The sequence below is a fragment of the Lutra lutra genome, chromosome 8 (assembly GCF_902655055.1).
Source record: "Lutra lutra chromosome 8, mLutLut1.2, whole genome shotgun sequence".
In the NCBI taxonomy this organism is placed as follows: domain Eukaryota; kingdom Metazoa; phylum Chordata; class Mammalia; order Carnivora; family Mustelidae; genus Lutra; species Lutra lutra.
In genome coordinates this window covers 85269593-85292010 of record NC_062285.1, presented here as the reverse complement: position 1 = coordinate 85292010, position 22418 = coordinate 85269593, and the positions used below count along the sequence as shown (strand labels likewise).

Here is a 22418-nt window from a genome sequence, read left to right as displayed (position 1 = left end):
GCCTTTGGGTGAATCAGGACTTGAGTTTTGGTCAGGTTAAGTTTGAGAGGACTATTAGATAACCAAGTTAAAATGTCCATGCATGTTTCCAAGAAATGTAGGAAAAGCTTTTGTCTTCTAATAGCCTGTTTTCTGTTCTTTTCATTTTTGAAAGCTGACACCTTTTTGTCCTTGTATTTTTATTTTAATGAGGTTTTGAAAGGTAACATTAAATATATATATCTATATGTATATATATATTCTATATATATATATGTTTATATATATGAGAGAGAGAGAGAGGGAGAGGGGGAGGTAAACTGCGTAGAAATGTTTTAAATTGAAAAATAAAAGTTTTCTACCATAAAAAAAATGTTGACTAGAAATTGGATATGTATGTTTCAAGGTGAAGTCAATATGAACTTGAGTGTTTGGTATATAGTTGATATTAAAAGTGGGATTACAGGTTACTTGAGGAAAGAGGGTGTAAAGAGATGAGGTCCAGGGAATGAATCCTAGGGCTTTACATCAGTTAGAAGATTATCAGAGGAGAAAAGAGAAGGACTATCAAGGAGATTGAGAAGGAGTGGACAGTGTGCTATATGGGTTTTAAGTCAGAGGGAAAAGAAAGCAGAGAAGTAGTAATCCTAAATTGATCAGCTGACCTGGGAGGGAGTCATAAGCTAGTTCGAGGGGGCAGGAAAAGGAAATGTACAGTCATCTGTCTGCCCAAGGAGAGCAGCAGATGCCCCATCAACCCAGGGTATTATCCCTGAATGTTAGGAGAGATACCCTGTTGAAAACATCTCTTTCTAAACATCACACCACCTCTGTGGATTAATCCATTACACTTAATAGAAAATTCATACCTTCCGTACAAATAATTTGGGGTGTCATGTAGACTTCACTTTAAAAAAAAATCCATTGTCATTATAATTTTCAAATTGCTTTTCTGCACCGGGAGCAGAAATGGGAAGTTGAAAAAAAAAAAAAGGAATGAAAATGCAACTGAGACTTCAAGCTCTAGTTTAAATGTGCATGGCAAACACACCAGGCGTGTACATTTTAAAATAAAACAGATGAGCTATTTTCAATGTTTTATTGCAAAACTTAAAGATTGTAGCTATTACTATTAAAAAAAAAACTTTAGAAAGCAATTTTTCTATTCTTTGTACCTTTAAGTCCTTGGCTCTGATGTTCTGCTCCTCTGACCTTGATCTAATCATGAATATCTATGCTACTTAATTATAATAAAAAAAAGCCTACATTGCACTCTAGATGGTAGATGCACATTTTTTCTTCTTTGGTCACCTGCCAGTTCTCAAAATTATAGCAGTGGGAAGAAATGCAAATGAAGGCCCTGCTTGACAGCTAAACATAATGGAATGCATGGTCCACATTTGAAAAGTTACCTTAAAATAAAAGGTAGCATATAAAAAATCATTTCTTTAAGGTCACCTATGGCTTTGAATTACAGCTTTGAGGAATTTCCAATTTAGTCATCAGAGAGGAAGAAGCCAAAATAAGGATTATATTCTTGGCTAGAGGGAAGACAGCATTTTACTTCATGGTAGTTGGGTGATCTTATTACTTAGAAATACAAAACAAGACAAAACTGAAAACTGTGAAGTATTCAGTTTATGGAGTATTGTGTAGAGTAAAAGACGCCAGAACATTTTCTATTATACTTTTAATTACAATTATAAAATTTTTTCTCATGAATTTCCAAAGAAAGTTTACTTCATCATGTATTTAAATATGTAACATAAGGGTTAAAATAGGTTGGTGGTGAACAGTAGCTTATATATGTCTGTATTACATGAAGAATTATATCTCTTTATTCAGATAAATATATTTTTAAATAGGAAATTGGGAAGCAAATTTATAATTTATATAGATAAGTTATGAATTTATATTCACAAAACCCCAGAATTATTTGCTAATTACACATTCCAGAAATGACTAAATTGTCTGTCCATGAAATTTTATGCTTTATAGTTTTCTCTTTTTTGCTCTGTGGGGCTGACAAAGACCAACCCTCATAGACCTTTCTGCATATTGAACCCATTCCACAGATTGCCAGGAAGAAGTGTACTGCTTAGCTGTGATCCACAGACCACAGAGCTCTGAGAAATGGAGGCAGATGTTCCTATGGATGAAATTTTCCATACTTCCAAATGTGCTATAATAAAATGAGCTCCACACTGGGTGTTGTACGTAAGTGATGAAGCACTAGATTCTACTCCGGAAGAGAATGTTGCACTGTATGTTAACTAACTCTAATTTAAATTAAAAACATCATAAATGATATGCTGAAGTTGCCAGAGAAGCAGAGCAAAGCATATGGAGCCTGAGCTATAAAAGGTTACAAGGTACCCTTCCTACCTACTTCACAGGCTGGGGGTGAAAATGAGGTAACATTGGTGAAGACCCTCAACTGGTAAAAATACAGCTCATCACATCACTCTTAGTGGTAGTAGTTGTATAGAGAAGTAGTAGAAACAGTGGTAGTAGTAAAAGGAAAATATATGAAAAATTAAGGTCAGAGTTAGAAAAGATAGATTAATAGACTGACCAAGGAACAGAGTAGAAACTCCAGAAATGCAAGTGTCTATGTACAATGAAGGTGGCATCTCATATTAGTGGGGAAAATTCAGACTTTGAAATAAGTGAGTTTGGATAACTTGACAGTTACATGGAAAAAAGATAAAATTAAGTTCACTCTTAAAACCTATTTTGTTTTATTTTAAAAAAAAGATTTAATTAATGAATTCATGAATTTGAGAGAGAGTAGGTGGAGGAGCAGAGGGAGAGGAAGAGAGAGAATCTCAAGCAGACTCCGTGCTGAGCTTGGAGCATGATGGGGACTTGATCCCACAACCTTGAGATCATGATGTGAACCAAAATCAAGAGTTAGAGGCTTAACCGACTGAGCCACTCATGTGCCCCAAAACCCATTTTAATATAATTTCCAATGGGTCAGAGATGCAAAGATAAAAAAAAAAAAAAGAATATGAGTACTGAAAGAAAATTTGAGTGAATATCTTTATATTCTGGGAGTAAGGAAAACCTTTCCAACATAATTCAAAATCTAGAAGTAATTAGGGAGACAACTGATATATTTTATTATAAACATAACCCCTCATCAAAAAAAAAAAAAAAAGAAACTTAAAAATCTTGTGTGTAGAAGAAAAACACAAGAATCAAAGTTAAAAGCTATATGACAAATGGGGAATAATATTTGCAAATTTTATCATAAATAAAAGTTTAACATCTATAATATAAAGAAATCTTCTAAAAATCAAAAGAAAAAGTCCACAGTCCTACAGAAAAAAAATGGACTAGATGTATGAACAGGTAGTTCACTGAAAGAAATACAAATTGTTCTAAGCAATGAAAAAATGTTCAACTTTTCTCATAATAAGAGAAATGTCAAAACTTTTGCAAGATACCATTTTCCACCCTCAAGTTGTCAAAAATCCAAAAGTTTGACAAAATTACTTTGCTGGAAAGACTATGAGAAAACAGGCATTCTCATACATTTTTGGTGGAAACTCAACAGTACAACCACTATGGAAGGAAATTAGCTGAAATATAGCAAAGTTGTGTGTATAATTACTTTTTCACTTAACATTCCTACAAAGAGAGGATTACAGCAGGCTATTCACTAGAAACTACTTAACATAGCAAAAGCAAAAAAAAAAAAAAAAAAGCAAAAACCCAACCTGAATGTGCATCACTATGAGGCTGATAAAATAAACATCAATATGAAGCAAGAACCAAGCAGCTATAAAAAGGAATGGGGCATATTTTTATTAACAATTATGAAGCAATCCCTAGGATAGATTAAATGAGAAAAGCAGGTGAGAAGAGTGAATAATATGCTCTTGCTTATATAAGGAGGGAAGTAAATACATACATGGAGACATATATACACACACACATAAAAAATTTTAATAGTTTCCCTTATTACAAAAATGGAAAGATAATTCTTTAAAATATGTAAATGGACACCTAAGGGAATAGGAGAGGATATAGGAATATAAATAGACTTTGCTTTCTACATGAATTTTAGATACATGAAACTATTCCCAAGACTTAATTAAATTTTTAAAATATGTCTAAGTATAAAGAAAAATGAAATAAATACATTTAATCTTCCAAAAAGTTACTGACACAACCACACAGAGAGAAACTATGAGTAACTTTAGGACATAATAATTTTGGTGTACATTCCTAGGGATTATAAGAAAAAGAAAAAAAAAACGTGCAAGAATCTTGAAACTATTTTCGATAACCATACTGGGGGCGTCAGTATCAGGCTAAGACTGCTGAGTCTTTGAGATAAAGCAAATGTGTGGATTATTGTTGTCATTGAGAACTGGGATTCTTGGCCTAGGAAATAAGAGAAAAAGACCTGAGTTTGATAGGATGAGGAAAAATCCTTCAGCACTGGTTTTGATTAAGATATTAGTATAATCCAAAATGTATGTTATTCTAGAAAGAAAAAAAAACCAACATTTTCTAGCTTTGTCCACAGAAAAGTCTAGGAACCATGATAGACTAAGTAGCATTGAGCATCCCCATAGCCAAAATTATAGTCTCTAATTACCAACATCCGTGGAAAGGAAACACCGTTTTTTTGGAGAAAGAGATGATTCCAAGTTCAGGGAAAGAAATGATCACCATAGAATATGCTGGTATATCAGAAAGCAAGGAAGCCACAAAAGACAACAGAGGCTTGTCCGAAAGACTCAGACACCAACTCGAAGAAGAACCTCACTGCCCAAAAATGGAATAATCTGAGCACTGATAACGGCAGTGGATTGAAACTTATTAAAAATTTTAAGTCCATAAATTATTAATAATAGTTTTTCTAAAGAAATCAACCAAAAGGTCTACCTCTGGAAGATACTGAAAGTCTAAAAATAGAGTAAAAGAATTAAACATTTGTTTTCTTTTTCTTATATAAACTGTACCTCTGTATAACTGAATACTTACTGAGGAGAGATTTCTCTTTATAGAATTATTTCAGCTAATAAAGGAGGAATAAATATGGACTATCACCGCCTTGTAACCCACAGTGGAGTATGGACTTAGGCAGAAATCATCAGTGGGTGCTGATACTGTAAAACAGATAATCAGACATCTCTTCTCTTCGTTGAAGTACATAACAGCATCTATAAAGGAGTTTTGTTTAAAAAAAATCTTAATCTGATCAAGCATGTAGGTCTTTCAGACAATTAAAAGGAATTAAGAAAGAGGAACATCGCTTGTGTGACAACATGTAGATGTAATCCATAAAATCCAGACTACGAGAAATGCTCTGTGGAATGTTCAGATTTCTTAAAAAAAAAAAAAAATTGAAAAGAGACAGAAATGAAAGAGGAATATAGATGATGTAAGGGGCATTTCTGCCATTCGGAATGTATGGACCTATTTGGATTTGATTTGAAGTAAATAAAATACACAAATTTCAAAAATGGAAACAGATTTTAACAGTGAGCAGCTACTCTCCCTTTCACTGTGTGTGTGTATGTAATATTGACATTATGAATATAGTTTTTTTAAAGTATGTCATTTACACACTTGCACACAAATGAAATGCTATAATATTTATTTATTTAAATTTAAATTTAAATTTTAGTTAGCTAACATAAAGTGCAATATTGGTTTCAGGAATAGAATTCAGTGATTCATCACTTACATACAACACCCGGTGCTCAACCCAATAAGAGCATGTCTTAAAACCCATCACCCATCTAGCCTGACCCCCACCCCCTCCCTCCATCCACTCTCAGTTTGTTCTCTATCTTTAAGAGTCTCTTGTGGTTTGTCCTCATCCCTCCTTTTGTCTTTTCCCCCTTCCCATTTGGTTATCTGTTTCCTTTCTTAAATTCCACATCTGAGGGATGTGATCATGGGGTATTTGCCTTCCTCTGACTGAATCATTTCATTTAGAAATGCTATTATACTTAATTTATTGCTTCAAAATCACCATTTTGGATGGGGAGAGAGTGAGTGGAGTTGATGATAGTTGAAGTGGAGAGTGCATACGGGATTTTTTTCCTACTTTTGTTTTTGTTTAAAACATCCAATTATTAAACTGATTTGAACAAGGGAAACCTAAAAGATCTTAGAGATTGTTAATATTCTTACAGACTTTGCTGCTCTCAAGTGTAGTAACTGGCAGACTCTACAAATCCTGTGAGTTGAAAGAGAAGTTACAGGGGATCAAAGATGAAGAAGATCAAGTAGATCAAGAAAACCATCAAAATCAAATAATTAATGTGAAGTGTGATTTACTTACATTTTTCTGGCTGATAAAGCAAGTCACAGTGCATCATATGAAGGGTTGTCAAAGCCATAAGTGTAGACATAAAGGGAATGAGTAGAACCAGGGCCCCAGCCCCTGAGTGCTGGATGTAAGATATTCCCAGAAAGACAACAGTTGCTTTCAGGTTCATGATCCAGCAGAACCTGTGATACACAGACAGACAGAAATAAAAAGACCATTGAGTTACTTCAGAGAACAATTGTTAATTTTAATGCTTTGATATAGATGTAAGCTATGAAGTGGTGGGCTGTTAGCTGAACTAGAATTTTTCAGTATTATTTTAGACTTCTTTAAAAAAAAGATTTTATTTATTTGAGAGAGAGAGAGAGAGAGAGAGAAGGAGAGACAAGGAAAGACAAGGAGCAGTGGGAGGAGCAGAGGGAGATGGAGAAGCAGACTCCCCGACTAGCAGGGAGCTCGACATGGGGCTCAATTCCAGGATCATGACCTGAGCTGAAGGCAGACACTTAGCCAACTGAGCCAGTCAGGCACGCCTGTTTATTAGACTTCTTAATAAATGTATACATATCTACTATGGAGTCTTATCAGTTTTGTTATCTTTGTTTCATTCCTTTTAGAACACGTGTGGAGAGAATGTGTTATCTTTTTTTTTTTTTAAAGATTTTATTTATTTATTTGAGAGAGATCACAAGTAGGCAGAGAAGCAGGCAGAGAGAGATAGGAGGAAGCAGGCTCTCCGCCGAGCAGAGAGCCCGATGCGGGGCTCGATCCCAGGACCCTGAGATCATGACCTGAGCCGAAGGCAGAGGCTTTAACCCACTGAGCCACCCAGGCGCCCCGAGAATGTGTTATCTAAAGACAAACTTTTTCTGCAAAGGGCTTCATAGTAAATATTTGAGGTAAATATTCTACAGTAACTGCTCAACTATGTGTTGTGGCACTAGAGAAGCCATAAACAATACTTAATCAAACATGCCTAATAAATCTGAGAAAGGCTGCATGGTTAAAAAGCTGAATCTTCCTATTTATTCCACTCTTCAAAGTATGGGTAAACTGAGGAATACTTTGATTATACCCAGACCATGCATTAAACCAAAGAAATGAGTGTCGTTTGACTAAAACTTTCAGTAACTCTTCCTGATGAATAGTATTACAACTACATACCCATAGCAGTAGTCTGGTTTGTAATTTTGGGGAAATAATCTGTATCTCTCATCCTTTCATTGGGTCTAAGCCCAGGCTGTTAGAGTCCCATGGCAGAGGAGGGGTCTTAACATGAATTTAAAGGATTTATTAGGGTAAAATTAAATACAATAAAATATCTGCTTAAATATATAGTTTTATGAGTTTTGGTAAATTTTTCAGTTGGGTAAACACTAATAAGACCTAAGTTTTAGAACATAACACTATCACTAAGGTTTAAAGGGCCAACCTTGTTAGATCAGGCCCATCCAGGATTCTAGGATAATCTCTTCTTTGATTAATTTAAAAATCAAATTATTAGACACTTAAAAAAAAGGTTTTATTTATTTTAGAGCGAGAAAGGGAGAGAGAGAGTGTGCACAAGTGGTGGAAGGGGCAGAGGGAGAGAGAAAGAGCCTCAGGCAGACGCCCTGCTGAGCAAGGAGCCCAAGGTTTTCAATCCTATAACCCTGACATCATGACCTGAGCCAAAACCAAGACTTGGTTGCTTAACTGACTGAGCCACCAAGGCACCCCTAGAGACTTTAGTTACATTGCAAAATCCCTTCACTTTTGCCATGTAACAACATAATTAGGGTTTGAAAAAAACCTAGGAGTGGAAGGGCTAGATGATACAGTAGATGAACATTTAACATTTTAAGAAATTTCCAAATGGTTTTCAAGTAATTGTAACATTTTGCATCAACTACAACATGCATATGAGAGTTTTAATACCTCCACATCTTGGCCAATACTTGGTATATGATCAGTCTTAAATTTTAGCCATTTTAATAGATCTGTGTTCGTATCCCATTGTGATTTTATTTTGCATTTCCCTAATGACTAGCGATATTGAGCATCTCTTCATGTGCTTTTATCCATCTGTATATCTTCTTTAGTGAGATTGCTGTTCAAAACTTTTGCCCATTTAAAATAAAACTAGGTTGTTTATTTTCTTATTATTGAATTTTTAAAAAGATTTTATTTATTTATTTGACAGAGATCACAAGTAGGCAGAGAGGCAGGCAGAAAGAGAGGGGGGAAGCAGGCCCCCTGCTGAGCAGACAGCCCGATGTGGGGCTCGATCCCAGGACCCTGGGATCATGACCTGAGCCAAAGGCAGAGGCTTTAACCCACTGAGCCACCAGGCACCCTTATTATTGAATTTTAAGAGTTCTTTATATATTCTGGATGCAAGTCTTTCATCAAATGTATGATTAGTAAATATTTTCTCTCAGTCTGTGGCTTGTCTTTTCACTTCTTAGCAGTGTCTGTTGAGCATTAAGTTCTTAATTTTGGTGAAAGCCTATTATTTTTATTTTTTTTTCCCTCTTAAGGATCGTGCTTTTATTTATTTATTTTTTAATTTTTTATTTCTTTTCAGTGTAACAGTATTCATTGTTTTTACACCACAACCCAGTGAGGATAGTGCTTTCATTGTTGTATCTAGGAAATCTTTCCCTAACCCAAGATCACGAAAATTCTCCATCTCTGTTTCAGAGAAGAAATTTTAGCCTTGGAGACCTTTACGGTTTCAACTGAATTCTCACAGCTGCATTGTTGCAAAGCCATGAGTAGGAGCCCTCGTCCTGGTGCAGCCTCTAAGAAGAGGCTAACTTGACTATGTGTCTTTTTTACACTTCTTTCCTATTATCAAGTTCATGACACCACCATTTCCTCATTAATACAAGCTTTAACATTCGAAATTACCTTTCACTCATGCTTCTCGCCAAATTTTATATATTATTAATTATAAATATTGTTTCTTTCTCTTGGAATGATGCTTAAAAAGACATGAATTTGGGACACCTGGGTGGCTTGGTGGGTTAAGCATCTGCCTTTGGCTCAGGTCATGATCCAGGGTCCTGAGATCGGGCCCCGCATCTGGCTCCCAGCTGAGTAGGAAGCTTCCTTCTCCCTCTCCCTCTCCCTCTGCCCTTCCCCTCTGCTTGGGCTCACTCTCTCTCTCTCTCTCTGTCTCTTTCTCAAATAAATAAATAAATAAAATCTTAAAAAAAAAGAGATGAATTTGAGTGAAAACTCTGATAATCACATGATCTGTGTCTTAGGCTTTCTGGATTTCTGGGTCTTTATCTTTAAAATAGGGATCATACCCTCCAGACAGTTTTCTTGTAAAGACTGAATGGAGAACACACATTGGAGCTGCACTGTGCTAAGCTAACGTTGTCATGTTCTTCACTTTTCTTCAATCTTGATTCCAGAAACAAAATGAGCAAGGAAGTTGGAGCATGGTGAGCAAGGAAGAGACCATTTGGAGACATGATCTGAGACTAAGTGGGATTCAGATCATGCAAGGCCTTGAAGTCCATGGTAAAGAGTTTGGTTTTTATTCTTAGTATATTGGGAAGCCATTTGAAGGAGATTGATCATGGGGCTGAAATGATGTGCTTTTAAATGGAAAAAAAGAAAGGATTATCATGTCAGGTCTATGCATGTAGATTATGCATGGTTAGGGCTGGTTAGACGAATCACAGCGGCTGTAGCCTGGAGGAGAGTTAGAAGTGAACTGGACTGCGGTTAGCAAAGTCAAGGGAGAGAGGGAGAGAGGTTTGTGAGGTATATTTGGAAAGGAGACATGTGCCCAGCTAGCCCTGTGCCTTCTCTGTCCTATAAACATGTTTGCTCTTTTTCACCTCTACAACTTTTTTTTTTTAAGAATTTTATTTATGTATTTTTTAAGAGAGAGAGAGTGCAGGAGTTGGGGGAGGGACAGAAAGAGAGGGAGAAGGAGACTTCCCCATGAGCAGGGCTTGATTCTAGGATCCTGAGATCATAACCTTAGCCTAAGGCAGATACTTAACCAACTGAGTCACCCAGGCACCCCCATCCCTATACCTTTTCTCACTTAACTAAAGTTCGGTGTCAAGTCTCTTTTCCTTTATTCAACATTCTCTTGAATAGAAATTCTCTGAACTTCTAAGATAATCCATTCTGCAATGATTTCACTTTTGTTAGTTTTGTCTTCTCACAAACGGTCAGGCTTCCTGACAGGAACACCTTGTTCTTTGTCTCCATAGGACATAACATGGTTCTAGGATCACAATATAGGGATAGTAAATAAGTAATTGACGAATAACATGGCATCTCACAAAAACCACGTGATCCAACAACAACATATAAAAAACATTTTCCATAATTGACCTAGGAAAGTAATCAAACATCCAACATGGCCATGCTGTGGACTCTGGTTTACTATAATCCACCACCAGAAACTTGTCACAGTGCCAGTGAGACACAAAGCTAGAGTTTTGTAGGACAATTGGATAGAGCTCCTAGGCTCAGTCTTGGGTCATCCTGTCGTGCTGTTGCAAGGGGCACACTTGAGTTGCGGCTCACGCAACTAAGAGAAGCTGGAGCTGCAAGCAGTGTTATAGCTCTTTCAATCTGTAGGAAACACTTTTTTTAAATGTTCAATATTGCTGAGAAAATCCAAGAGGACATTGTGTGGCTCCTCGGAACACCACATGGTGATATAAACTAAATTGCTCTAAAGAGGGTCAAGGAAAATTAGAATTATTCCAAGACTTCAATCTTGTAAAAGGCAGTTAGAAACAAAAGAATTATAGTGTTGAATAGCTTTGTATAGGAAGAGATTTTACACCAAGTACTAAATGTATTTTAACAAATGCAATCCAACCTATTTGATTGTGTAATTTTCTGGAAGAATTACTTAGTACAGGCATGTTTTATATATGTCTTTATTGATCCATGGACAGGATAAGCCATAGATAATTAAGGGTGAAATTGTATATGTATCAACTATAAAAAAATAAAAGAAATAAAAACCCACAGTCTTCCAACTCACCATTAAGACTCCTTTCATCTCATAGCTCACTAGCAAATTGAGTATATAAAGCACCTCTCACACAGAAAGTCAGAGAGCAAAGCACTAAAGCAAAATAAATACCAGTGATTAAGGAAAATTGAAAGCAGCAGTAAAAATATGTTTCTTTAGTCTACTTTTAAATACAGACTGGGAACTGCAAATAACTGAGAGTACATATAAGTCTAATTTTTTTTTTTTTTTTTTGGTCTTCGTGATTCTATGGTATTGAATACAAATAAGGGAAGGAAAACTTGTTGCTGCAAATCTCAGCAATCCTTTTGAGATTTTTTTCTTTTAAACATTCACCTTTACTTATTTAGTAATCATGATTGAACTCACTCTTCCACTTTGTCATCTCTTAGGCTGTCTCATTTTGACATACTTCAGATTTGTTTTCAGTGATTTTAGGTAAAATGGTTTAAACTGGTTTTTCTTAACCTGAGAAGATGCCAAGAGGGAAGGCAAGCTCTTGGGTCTTCATGGTAGCAGGAGACAATGTACAGAGTTCAGGGAAAATATTTTATTCTGCATTGAACAATTTTGAGATAAGTGACTAGGAGATTTGTGGTTCTTCAATGGGATAAAGTTGAACTGTTCAGAAAAGTCAAGGACACACTTGGGTGCTGACTTCCTGGTGGGTCGTGGTGGACAATGGTTGCTTCTTCCAGCATAACCATAGACCCATAGAAGTACTTCAAAGAATACTCTGGTGGCCATGAATTTAGAGAAAAAAGAAGCAAGTGGAAATTTTGCAGTTCTAGATGCTTTTTATCTGTAATTTTTTTCAACAGTACAGATAAAGAAAAGGCATCTAATAAAAGAAGAGTGTTGGTTTTGGTGAATAGACAGCATGATTTAAAAATATATATATATGTATATGTATATATATATATATATATTTTTTTTTTAAAGATTTTATTTACTTGACAGACAGAGATCACAAGTAGGCGGGGAGGCAGGCAGAGAGAGAGGGGGAAGCAGGCTCCCCACTGAGCAGAGAGCCCGACGCGGGGCTCGATCCCAAGACCCTAGGATCAGGACCTGAGCTGAAGGCAGAGGCTTTAACCCACTGAGCCACCCAGGCACCCCTAGAAAAGGTATATTTTTAATTAAGAAATTTGGGAACAGGTCTCACTCTTTCTCTCTTGCTCTCCTTGCCTCTTCTTCTTTTAACTTACTGTCATTCTCTTTCTCTCTCTGATCCTCCCTCCTCCTTTTTTTCCCCCAACATTGCAACCATAACAGTTATTCCTGTATATCATTTTCTTATTTCCTCAATTTAAGGTCTTTAGATCACTGCGTGTTTATTGATGAAAATAAGTCTCTAGTCATGTACCTACCAAGTTGAAAAACGACCAAGCAGGGCTTAAAAAAAAAAAAAAAAGGAGCAGTAAGACACATAAGAAATTTGCCTTTCTTTGTTTTTTCCTCAGTGTTCTTTGATTTCCACAAGTATGTGTTAGGCAGGAATTCTGAGTGTATTTCCTGAAAGCTTACAACTTTGGTAAAAGTAAAGAAGGAGTTGTCTGTTGTTATTAGAGTGGGTGGGTAGCATTTGTTAAGCTTGGGTAGAGCCCATGCAAATAGAATTTTGGAAGGTTTAGTGATTTTTTTTAAAGTTATTTACAGGCTATTCCTCAGTGTGCAACTCAGATGATATTTTGAGAATTAATACAATTATTCTGTGAACTGCTTTGATTTTGTTGGCTAAAATGTACCTTATAAATTATTATTTTACTATTACAGAATTAAGTAGATTCATATTTCGTTTCTCTTTGCAAGGAATTTCTCAATCAGATAGGTTTCCAAGTGAGATGAAAAATCGCTATGAATTGTCAAAACTTTCCAAAGCGCCTCATATCCAGTATGTGCACTCCAGTGATGTCCAGTTCCATTCCTTTTCTTTTCTTTATATTTTTTTAAGTTTATTTATTTATTTGACAGAGAGAGAGAGAGAGACAGCAAGAGAGGGAACACAAGCAGGGGGAGTGGGAGAGGGAGAAGCAGGCTTTCTCCCAGCAAGGAGCCCGATACGGGGTTGGATCCCAGGACCCGGAGATCAAGACCTGAGCTGAAGATAGATGTCCAATGACCAAGCCATCCAGGTGCCCCCCATTTCTTTTCAAAGTTATCTCTAGACCATGTTATTATCCCCTTTTCTTATATCTCTGCAATTATATTCAAAATTCTAAAGCACTTGATAAAAGTGGTAAACCTTCCCCAGCTATGCTTCCAATATATTCTGATCTTGGCAGTTGTGGGTGGGGCCTAGGAAACATTTTTAAATAAAGCCTGTAAATGATTCTCAAAACCAGACAACAGCTTAAGAGCAGTAGTTCTTAAATCTGACTACTTAGGCAGCTAAATAAATAAATAAAAATAAATCCTGGTCTCTGGATCTCACCTCATACAAATATATATGGAATTTTTGATGCCAAGGCCCAGGAATCAGTATTTTTAAGAGTCCTCAGGGGGCTTTTATGTCAATCTAGGATTGAGAATCTCTGCTTTCGAACAACACTCAACTGAATATTAAAATAGCTTCTGAAAAAGCATTCCGTGGGATAGTAAGTTTTTACCTCTAGCGTTTCCCTAAGATAAAAGTTATTAAGTTCAAGCAAGTATTAACATCAGAATATTTTAGTGTAGGACAAATATTGTGTACAGTCAATCTGAGTACCAGATATTCAAAATTTCTGGGATAGAATAAGTTAGTCTCTAGATTTTTTTTCAAGAACTCTACCAATATTCTATTTGGACTTTTCAATCATGTATAATTCACTCTGGTAACTAGTTAGGAACAGACTATGATATGCAGATTGGATGCAAATTACCAGGTGAAGTAACTAGAGAAATGTGGAAGCAAGATTTGAAGTTAATTGCAGTAGAATTTAAAATTATGGTTATAGACAGACTTAATTATCCACCTTTCTTTTTGCTTCCAGAAAAGATTCTGCACAGGTGTATTTACCTAGATGATCTCTAGCATGGTGACTCTTAATTGCACACCTTAGATTTTGGAAAGTGCTGGAAGAGCCAGGTTCTAATCTAGATAATGGCACAAGGATGTTGGAAGATTATTGTGCCTCTTGATTTCAGGGAGTTTAGCTTTATTCTTTCAATAAGGTACATAGTTGAAGATCCAGTACCAGATGGTAATGTTGGCTGGGAGTGGTTTTCTCACCTACATTTGGCAGCTCTACTCAGAAGTGGTGCTTTCAATGCTCGAGACTTCCAGTCTATACTATTTAACATAATCACTGGGAAGCTTTAGGTGGTAGAGATGCAATGACACATCCCATTAAAGGTCCTGTAACTAGGAACATCTGACATCTGTGCTGAAAATAGAACTGGATGTAGCCTTCGAGTGGTTACGGATTCAAGTGGTATGCTGTTTTTAAAGACACTATGGCAATTCATTATATTAGCCAAGTTTGTACTTTCTAGAGGCATTTTTTTGACATGGAGAAATAGATTTTAAATGAAGGCACTGCCTATTTAAAGATGGCCTCCTCCTCAATGGGTTCCCTCTCACTCAGAACTTAGACAATAATTTTAGCTGATTTGTCATTTAATAACAATAGTTACCCTATTTTGAATACCTATGATGTGCTAGGATCCTTTATATATGAGCTATGCAGCCGCCACCCAGCATAGTCCCATTTTGTGGATGAGGGACTTGTGCCCGGAGAGGTTAAGGGACTTGCGGAAAAGCAGAAAACTTCTGTGACAGAGCCAGGATCCTGTCAGCCTTCAGGCTGCCCTGTAAGGTCTCTGTCCATGTAACTACCCACCCCTGCAGTATGTAGAGCAATAAAGTTAATATTTTTTTCCATAAATTACAAAAAGCAGTTGCCCATAGAAATTGCCCTGTAGCTTGGTACTATAAACTTAGGAAAAAACCCCAAAACTGAAACAACCAGATTCAGCCTTCAAGAAGCTTACTATCGAGACAGTTCTTCATCCAAGAGTGACACCTTGACTTTAGATTCCTCATGCACATTTCTAGGTGTTTTTTTTTTTTTTTAAGATTTCATTTATTTATTTGAGAGAGAGCATGAGCAGAGGGAGGGGCAGAGGGAGAAGCAGACTCCCCACTGAGCCGGGACCCTAGTGTGGGGCTGGATCCCAGGACCCTGGGATGCTTAATGGCCTGAGCCAACCAGGCACCCTACATTTTGAGGTGATTTAACTTTAGGTTTTAAAAATTCTGCATGACTCTTTCCCTTCTTTCTTTCTTTCTTTCTTTCTTTCTTTCCTTCTTTCTTTCTTTCTTTCTTTCTTTCTTTCTTTCTTTCTTTCTTTCTTTCTTCTTTCTTTCTTTCTCTCTTTCTAAAAATATATTTATTTATCTTTAGGGGAGAGAGAGAGAGAAAGCATGAGAGTGTGATGGGGAAATTCAAAGAGAGGGGGAGAGAGAGAGGGAATCTCAACACATTCCCCACTGAGCACGGAGCTGATATGGGCTAGATCTCTTGACCCTGAGATCAGGACCTGAGCAGAAAACCAAGTCAGATGTTCAACCAATGGAGCCATCCAGGCGCCCCTGCTTGACTCTTTTTATTAGAGATTTTAGTGAAATTAGGAAATAATAAGAAACCGCATTGAAACGTGTTCATCCTAAATTTGGCCTGGCTGCTCACGCTGCAGAAATTCATTTTCACCCCACTCCCCATCCCCCCTTTAAAGGCCTAAAGTACAAACCCATTGGGAGTCCCCCCCTTTCCCAAAGGAAATATTTCATTCATATAATGTCTCCTTTGTAATCAACACTGAGAAATGTCACTTTGATTAAACACAACTCTGAATGACTAAGACCATAGTACAATAAATTCTCCAGAGCTATCTTTCAGAACAACTGATTGCTCTCTAGTCTTAATCCTCCAGAGTCTTATTTAATCAAAATGATGTTGCTAATTAAGGATTAAAACCTCCGAATAGAATAAAAAAGAAGGATTTTTCTTTCTCCTTTGGGCAGGTCAAGGAGGCAGAATTTGCTATAAGGAAGTAAAGAGTCCCTTCCACCTTTGGTAAAACTGCATTGTTTTTCTGACATTTGGACTGAATCCAAAATAGGCCTGAGTGCTTTGTAATATTAATATAATTGGGGTGGGGGGAGTAAGAAAGAAAGAAAGGAAGAAAAAAAAGAAAGAAAGAAAAAGAGGGAGAGAGAAAGAGGGAAAGAAAGTAGGAGAGAAAGAAACTGACTGCCTTGGATAGTTAAATATACTGGGATTATTTATGCTAAGTTTTTTTTTCATTTAATGCTTTAAATACGAGTTTTCTTTAAACGTTTTGTCTGATTCTCTCTGTGCCTTGATTTTTTCCATTGCTAACATTGGTGTAAAGACAGAATATTTAGAAAAATGTTGACAACTCATTTCACAGAGAAGAGGGAACAAAAGAAAGTATCTCAGATGTATTTGACATTCACTGATGAATAATAACAAAATATTCTACCTTAAGATCAAAATTTTTTTTGAATTTGTATTTGATAATAAAAACTGGTTCCTTAAAACTGCATAAAACTGTAAGAACTCACTGGGAGAGAAACAGATTCCCAGGAAGGTGGTTTGATTTTCATGGAATACAAACTCTTTTAGGTGTTAAGGGTGAAGTGGATTCCAGACAGAAGGCTGGTTTATGTTTCAACAAATTGTAAAATACTTTTTCTGTCCTTTTTATCTTCTCTCTGCACTGCCTGTGAATTTATAATCTCTGCCCAATTCTCCTCTTACAGGGTAGACAGTGCTAGTAACAGCTACCATTTGGGAATCCCCTACTATGTGCCAGATTTTCTGCCTGCAAGACACATATTACTGCCTCTAATAAAACCCAAGAAGAGGGATTATGATAAGCCTTCACAAAGATTAAACTGAGGGGGCACCTTTGTGCTTGTTCAGTTAAGCGTCCACCTTCAGCTTGGGGAATGATCCCAGGGTCCTGAGATCGAGCCCCACATCTGGCTCCCTGCTCAGTGAGGAGTCTTCTCCCTCTGCCACTCCTCCTGCTTGTGCTCTCTTTCTTTCTTTCTCTCTCTCTCTCTGTGTTTAATAAATAAGTAAAATCTTTAAAAAAATGATTAAACTAAAACTTATAGAGAATAAACAACTTTACCAAGGTCAGACAGCTTGTGTTAAGTAGAGTTGAGGCCTGTTTGGCTCCAAAGCCACCTTTTGTTGGGTGTGACAAGCCACTTCACACTGGTTTATTTGGAAGGTAAATGTATCAGTGTGCTTCCAGAAGGTGCTGGTAAGCTGCGTTCGTCTGTACCCGACTCATGGGCTTCCACACTTACTGGCTGAATCATTGTCCAAGGCACTGTCACATTGTCACTTGACCCAGACCAGTCAATAACAAACACTGAATTACTGCCATCAACATGGGACCAGAGGGCAAACAAGAGAAATCCCAGGAGGGAGAGGAATGTTGTAAGGCTCATTTCACTCCTACCCAGTGGTGCTTACCAGTTAAAAAAAGACATTTGTTTCTGGGATCCATGCTCCTTAAGGCTGTAAGCACCCGGTGGACAGACGATGGCTCTCAGTCCTCCTGTGCCAAGGCAGATGGCCAGCAACGCTGTGTAAAACAGCCTCTTCTGCTCCTTTTTTGGTATATGGTTAATCATATGGTGAGTGCCTATATAGAAATCTCCCAAGGGAAAAGCAACCACAGATAACAAAGCAGTGCCTGTAGACAGAGAAAAAAAGGAGAATAAATATGGCATAGGCCACCTGAATCACCAAACCACATTTTAAATAAGGTTTTTTCCTCTGAAAGGAGCAGCATTGTGTGATTGTCTTCTTGAAATACTTGTTAGTCACTGCAATTCTGGAGACAGGATAATTTTTCTAAATGTGAACATTTTCTTCATTATGTGTTTTAATTAATCCAGAGGCCTAGTTTTCCCCCCCTTAGACTTGACCTATCTTCTCTTGCAGGGTATATAAGCAAATCGTCCGTTTTAACAAAATTGGGAAATATATAAGAAGCGAGAGATGCCTGTAATCTCACCCCCCAGAGAAAACCACTGTTAGTAAGGGCTATTTTTTCTCAGTCACTAGAGTGATAGAAAACTCAAAGATATCAGACTTGTCAGTAACTTTTAACTTTCTTGTTAAAGAAAATGTGTGTGTGTTTTTTTTAAAGATATTATTTATTTATTTGACAGACAGAGATCACAAGTAGGTAGAGAGGCAGGCAGAGAGAGAGGGGAAGCAGGCTCCCTGCTGAGCAGAGACCCCCGATGTGGGGCTTGATCCCAGGACCCTGAGATCATGACCCGAGCCGAAGGCAGAGGCTTTAACCCCCTGAGCCACCCAGGCGCCCCTAAAGAAAATGTTTTACAGAGAACATTATCATAGAGATAACAAGAGCATAGATCTCTTTGCCTTTTCTACTTCTCTTTCTCCTATTCATGCCCTTTGATTTCTCTCACTTATGAGGCCACTGAGCAGAGCCATCTTGGTGAACACAGAGGTGAGAAGGTGAGGTGGGTGATTCCGTACTGGACAGCAGGAGGGGGAAGACAGGAAGGGACAAGGGGTGGGAGTCGATCCTCTTTTCCCTTCCATCTTGCATGGAGTAAACTTAAACATTTCCTTTGTTCGGTAGAAATTATAATTCAATTCCATACTTTTGCTAAGCTCTTTAAATTCTGTAAAACATTTTTATGTATTATTATTATTTCATCTTGGAAAAACTTTGTGATGTCAGAAGATAGATTTTCTTCTAAGTCTAAAAAACAAAACAAAACAAAACAAAACCCAGGTTCAGGGAGGTTAAGTGACTTGCCCAATGTTATAGAGTATCCCAGATGTAATCTGCTACTTTTCATAATTCCTATCAACTGGTCAAATCATCTTTTTTTGTGTGTGTGTGGTCAATTTGATTAGTGAAAAATGGCTTCTCCCTGTTATTTTTGTCCTCCATTTTATTAATTAAGCATTCATATTTTTGGTATGATTTTTTATATGGCGGCTGTATGTGGTTAGTTTTCTCAGTTGGACTATAAGTTCCTTAAAGGCAGAAATTAGGGTCTAATGTTTTATCTCCCTTACAATGGCTTTTTCAACCTGAAGAATATATGCACTCAATATGTGGTAACAAATAGATTTACCATGAGAATGGGCCCTTTATATAACTGAGTTTGAAACATTTCCTATGAAGTTTGGCCAGATATGATACCAACTGCTTTCTCCCTGCCACTCAATCCTCTGTATCTCCGGAAGTATGATGTGAGGCCTGGGGAGGCTAAGGGTTGTCCAAAGGGGATGGGCAGAGAGTTATTTCTTGCAGAAACCATATGCTTAAAGACAAAGCACTTTTAGTGGTCCATTTGTGTAAATTAGAAAGATACACTCCTTCCATCTTTTTGAGGAAATGTCATAGTGTATTGATTTCATTAGATCAAAACTTTATTTTTATCTGTTGTAAAATTGAAGTAATGAAAATACAAGTCTATGACATGTATGATAGAAAGTCTCCTCTTTGATATGTGCTATATTGGGCACTGCATATTCAGCACACATTCAGGGTAGCTTTGTATAAAACACCAGGATGTGTCATAGCCTCTGCTGGGAGCTAACAAGTCCATCAAAGAGGACAGATAATCAGGTGGAAATTAGATTTTAATGTGGTAAGTGAAATTATAGAGGTATGATTAGAATGTGGTTAAACAATGTGGGTCTTGAAAGAAGGACAGGATTTTTCAAGTCTTGGCTATGGGGTAGGAAGATAAAGGAAGGTTGACAATTTCAGGCATAGAAAAAAAAATGCATAAGTAACAGTAGAGAAGTAGGGGATTAGAGGCAAGCAAAAGTTCAGCAGGGTTGAGGTCATATACTGAGAGAAAAGTCTAGAAAGTTAAATTTGGGACAGATTGTAAAGATTCTTATGTACTAAACTGGATTTTGTTTTTTAGATAATAAAGCCAATATATAGATTTATTCTATAGACTTATATAGATCTATATAGATTTATTCTTATTTATCCTTAGTGTTGTAAATAGAAATGTATATGGATTGGAGTCATACTGACCTCCAATAGCCCAGTAAGTAGGCCAGTGTAATGGTCAAGAAAAAGAAAGCTGCATTTTTGAGCTAAGGATTAGCATTTGAAACAGAAGACACATTTTTGGTAGAACCTCTGATACTCAGTGACTGGTTGGAAATTGATGGCAGCCATGAGTGGGGACACAAGGAAATAGTTTTTAGTAAGAAAATGAGTGGATATGGAGTTGACTTGGGTCTTTTATTTGTCAAATTCTAAAATTGGGACTCAGTCTTAGTCTGATGGCTTACATGGGAATTTAGACTGATAGGAATTGCCATGTTAAATAAGAAGTTGCCAAGTGCCATGGATATGGCCTGTTACCAAGTCAGGAAGAGCAAATCATTCATATGCTTGCTTAAACATCTCCTTATCAGAAAACATTTCCTGATGCAGAACAGCAAACATGTCACTGTCTAGTCTGCTCTGTCTCCACCCTCTTACCCTCCTATATTTTTCATCGTAACACTCCTGAGCACCTGACATAATATCATTTGCTCATTTGTTTTCTCTTTCCCATACCGGAAAGTCACCTTTTAAAAATTTATTTATTTATTTTTTAAAGATTTTATTTACTTATTTGACAGAGAGAGGGAGATCACAAGTAGGCAGAGAGGCAGGCAGAGGGGAGAGGGGGAAGCAGGCTCCCTGCTGAGCAGAGAGCCTGATGTGGGGCTCAATCCCAGGACCCTGAGATCATGACCTGAGCTGAAGGCAGATGCCAAACCCACTGAATCATCCAGGTGCACCAGAAAGTCACCTTTGACAGAGACGAGACTGTTTTCTTTTTTGTTGCATTCCCAGATCCTGGGAGAATGCGTGCCACAGAGCGGTCACTGAAGAGTATTTGTTGAATGTTGAGTGAATATTTGCTGTACAGAGACTTTGTTTTTACTTAACAAAACTGACACAGTGAAGAGTTATAAGTTTGAATCACACTCTAAGTGATGAATGGTGAATGGTAATTTATCATCTGAAACTGGGAGGTATATTGAATACCTGATATCCATCCCTTCCTCATTTATCTCTTCCCCTACCCCCCCAACCTGCATTTTCGCTCCATTTCATAGTATCGGTGAACTACATACTAACTTCTTAAGTTCCTCAGCTCAGAAACTTGGAGTTAATTTTTGTTTCTCTACCATATTTGTTCTCTTGTTTAGTTGTCAAGGTTTTCATAGTTTTTCACATATTCACTCCTGGATTGGCACTTCTCCTAGACCATCCTCCTGGGATATCCTGGTCTACTGCTATTGAACCTCTCACTGTGGTTGCCTCTCCTGTTTACTGAAGAAAAACACTTCCGAGATGTATTTCATCATATCTTCAGTGACTCCTTGATGTCCAGAAGAACAACTTGAACTTTTTAGCCCAAAATTCTAGACTGTTCATCAACTTACTTTCTATACCTTATCAAACAATCCTAATTTTTCCCCATTTCTCATGAGCACTTCTCTCCCAAAGTTTTGTAGATATATTTTTCACTCCCAGTGTTTTGTAGATATATTTGTTTTTTTCTATGTGAAGGAGCTTAGTGTAGCATTTAAATTCATTCATTTATTTAGCATGTAGCCATAGTTCATAATCTAGAAATCATGTCTCCATATTCAATCTTGATTATTCTATGACTAATTAAGAACCACCTTTAGATGAAAACATTCTTCAATTATTGTACATGAACTTCAGAAACCTTTTTAGCACATTTCATCTTAGTTGTGAAGCAGATGAACTTCATGTTACACATAGAATTTGTCACGAATTTGGGCTTGGGGTAGGAAGGGGGAAAGGGAGGGTGTTTGAAGGAGTACAGAAGACAGATATGTAAAGAGATAATTATTATAAAATATAATCAGTGCAACAATATAGGTATCAAAGGATACACACACACACACACACATGCATTTACTAGCATCCCTCCAATAATACAGAGAACAAAGTAAATTGAGACAACATTCTTACTTCATTTATCACATTTTATACTCAGAGCAAGATAAGGATAAGAGTAAAAATCCTAACAAAAATCAGTTAAGTTGCAAAACGATCCAGTCAGAAGAGGATACT

The 22418-nt window shown here is 37.0% G+C and overlaps 1 protein-coding gene across 1 annotated transcript in view; it reads right to left on the bottom strand.

The window, feature by feature from the left end:
- Positions 1–22418, bottom strand: part of SLC15A5 (solute carrier family 15 member 5) — an 80954-nt gene that overhangs the window by 58172 nt on the left and 364 nt on the right. The window contains exons 2-3 of the mRNA XM_047742436.1: positions 17774–17996; positions 6290–6459 (exon numbers count right to left, since the gene is read on the bottom strand). Of these exons, the coding sequence (XP_047598392.1) occupies positions 6290–6459; positions 17774–17996 (393 nt within the window). The remainder of the gene's footprint in view (positions 1–6289; positions 6460–17773; positions 17997–22418) is intronic.